General features: G+C 29.9%; 1 protein-coding gene across 1 annotated transcript in view; it reads left to right on the top strand.

The window, feature by feature from the left end:
• Positions 1-1265: 1265 nt before the first annotated feature.
• The window catches only part of LOC106476324 (acyl-CoA synthetase family member 2, mitochondrial-like), a gene marked incomplete at its 3' end in the record, with an annotated part of 7980 nt that continues 7187 nt past the window's right edge, over positions 1266-2058 (top strand). The window contains exon 1 of the mRNA XM_013936985.2: positions 1266-1588. Within this exon, the coding sequence (XP_013792439.2) occupies positions 1497-1588 (92 nt within the window). The remainder of the gene's footprint in view (positions 1589-2058) is intronic.

The raw sequence follows: 2058 nt of genomic DNA, 5'->3' as shown, positions 1-2058 counted from the left end.
TAACATACAATACTGTGTTGGTCTAAATTGATTTTATTATAAAGGGAACAATGACTGACAATATTGTATTGGTCTAAATTGATTTTATTACAAAGGGAACAATAACTGACAATACTGTGTTGGTCTAAATTGATTTTATTATAAAGGGAACAATAACTGACAATATTGTGTTGGTCTCAGTTGATTTTATTATAAAGGGAACAATAACTGACAATATTGTGTTGGTCTAAATTGATTTTATTATAAAGGGAACAATAACTGACAATATTGTGTTGGTCTAAATTGATTTTATTCTGGTATATAAGTCTGTGGTAAAGTAGAAAGTACACAATGCAAGTATTAATATTGAAACAGTACAAGACTGTTAAGCGCTGTAGTTGGTTGTTTATCATAATAATATAGTAATAAATAAACAGTCAAGATGGAACCGTCCCACTACACGTTTAGAAAAACAACAATAAACAGCCAGTTATTGTTTCCTTTATAATAAAATCAATTTCGACCAACACAATATTGTCAGTTATTGTTCTCTTTATAATAAAATCAATTTAGACCAACACAATATTGTCAGTTATTGTTCCCTTTATAATAAATCAATTTAGACCAATACAATACTGCCAGTTATTGTTCCCTTTATAATAAAATTAATTTAGACCAACAAAATATTGTCAGTTATTGTTCTCTTTATAATAAAATCAATTTAGACCAACACAATATTGTCAGTTATTGTTCCCTTTATAATAAATCAATTTAGACCAATACAATACTGCCAGTTATTGTTCCCTTTATAATAAAATTAATTTAGACCAACACAATATTGTCAGTTATTGTTTCCTTTATAATAAAACCAATTTAGACCAACACAATACTGCCAGTTATTGTTCCCTTTATAATAAAATCAATTTAGACCAACACAATACTGCCAGTTATTGTTTCCTTTATAATAAAACCAATTTATACCAACACAATATTGTCAGTTATTGTTCCCTATATTTTTACAATGTCACATCTAGAAGAAACTATTAATTTATATATAGCCATTTATATAAAACTAAAGAAATCAAAATGTACGTAATAAGAAAAAGTGAGACACCAAAACTGAAAGAAAAAAATTATTACAAAACATTTAACTAAAACTTAGATGTACTTGCTATTGATACGATTATACTAGACAATTTAGGGACCAATAATATGGCCTGACGTCAAGTTTCACCAGCCAATACGTTTTTGAGTTTAGTATCGACTTCAGCCGTGATGAGTGAAGTTCTAAAAGTAACCTCCAGATATTGTGAGGAAGACCGAGCACACAGTAATGCTAGTTGCACGAGATTTCACATGCAATGTCCTTGAAACCTTCGCTGAAAAATAGATTTGTTTCCTTTTGATCTCGATGTTATAGCAATATCTATTTAAACTTTTCTATAATCGAAAATCACTTTACGAAGCTACAGTAGCCTCCTTCTCTTACTTCGTCAATTTATTCTATACACGTGACAATGTTGAGGTCTGTTTCAACCATGTTTATTGCGCGAGCTAAGTCGACTATCCCGATAGTTCAACTTCCAGCGTTCCAAATTCCGTTTTTCAGGTCAGTGTTTTTTTATGTATTTATGTACGAGTCATTTTCTTCATATATAAAAACGGTTCACTCTATCACTACCATCTTTATACCATGTTCATATCAATTAGAGTTACCACTTTAATATATTACCATAAACTTGGAGTAATTACTTTGTATTGAGTTCACTGTAACCTGTAGAGTTACCACTTTAATATATTACCACAAACTTGGAGTAATTACTTTGTATTGGGTTACAGTAACCTGTAGAGTTACCACTTTAATATATTACCATAAACTTGGAGTAATTACTTTGTATTGAGTTCACTGTAACCTGTAGAGTTACCCCTTTAATATATTACCACAAACTTGGAGTAATTACTTTGTATTGAGTTCACTGTAACCTGTAGAGTTACCACTTTAATATATTAACATGATCTTGGACTGATTACTTTGTATTGGGTTACTGTAACCTGTAGAGTTACCACTTTAATATATTA

This window comes from Limulus polyphemus, unplaced genomic scaffold (genome assembly GCF_000517525.1).
Source record: "Limulus polyphemus unplaced genomic scaffold, Limulus_polyphemus-2.1.2 Scaffold10293, whole genome shotgun sequence".
Classification (NCBI taxonomy): Eukaryota; Metazoa; Arthropoda; class Merostomata; order Xiphosura; family Limulidae; genus Limulus; species Limulus polyphemus.
Note: the sequence above shows the minus strand (reverse complement) of the source record. Positions and strands in the feature narration are given on the sequence as shown.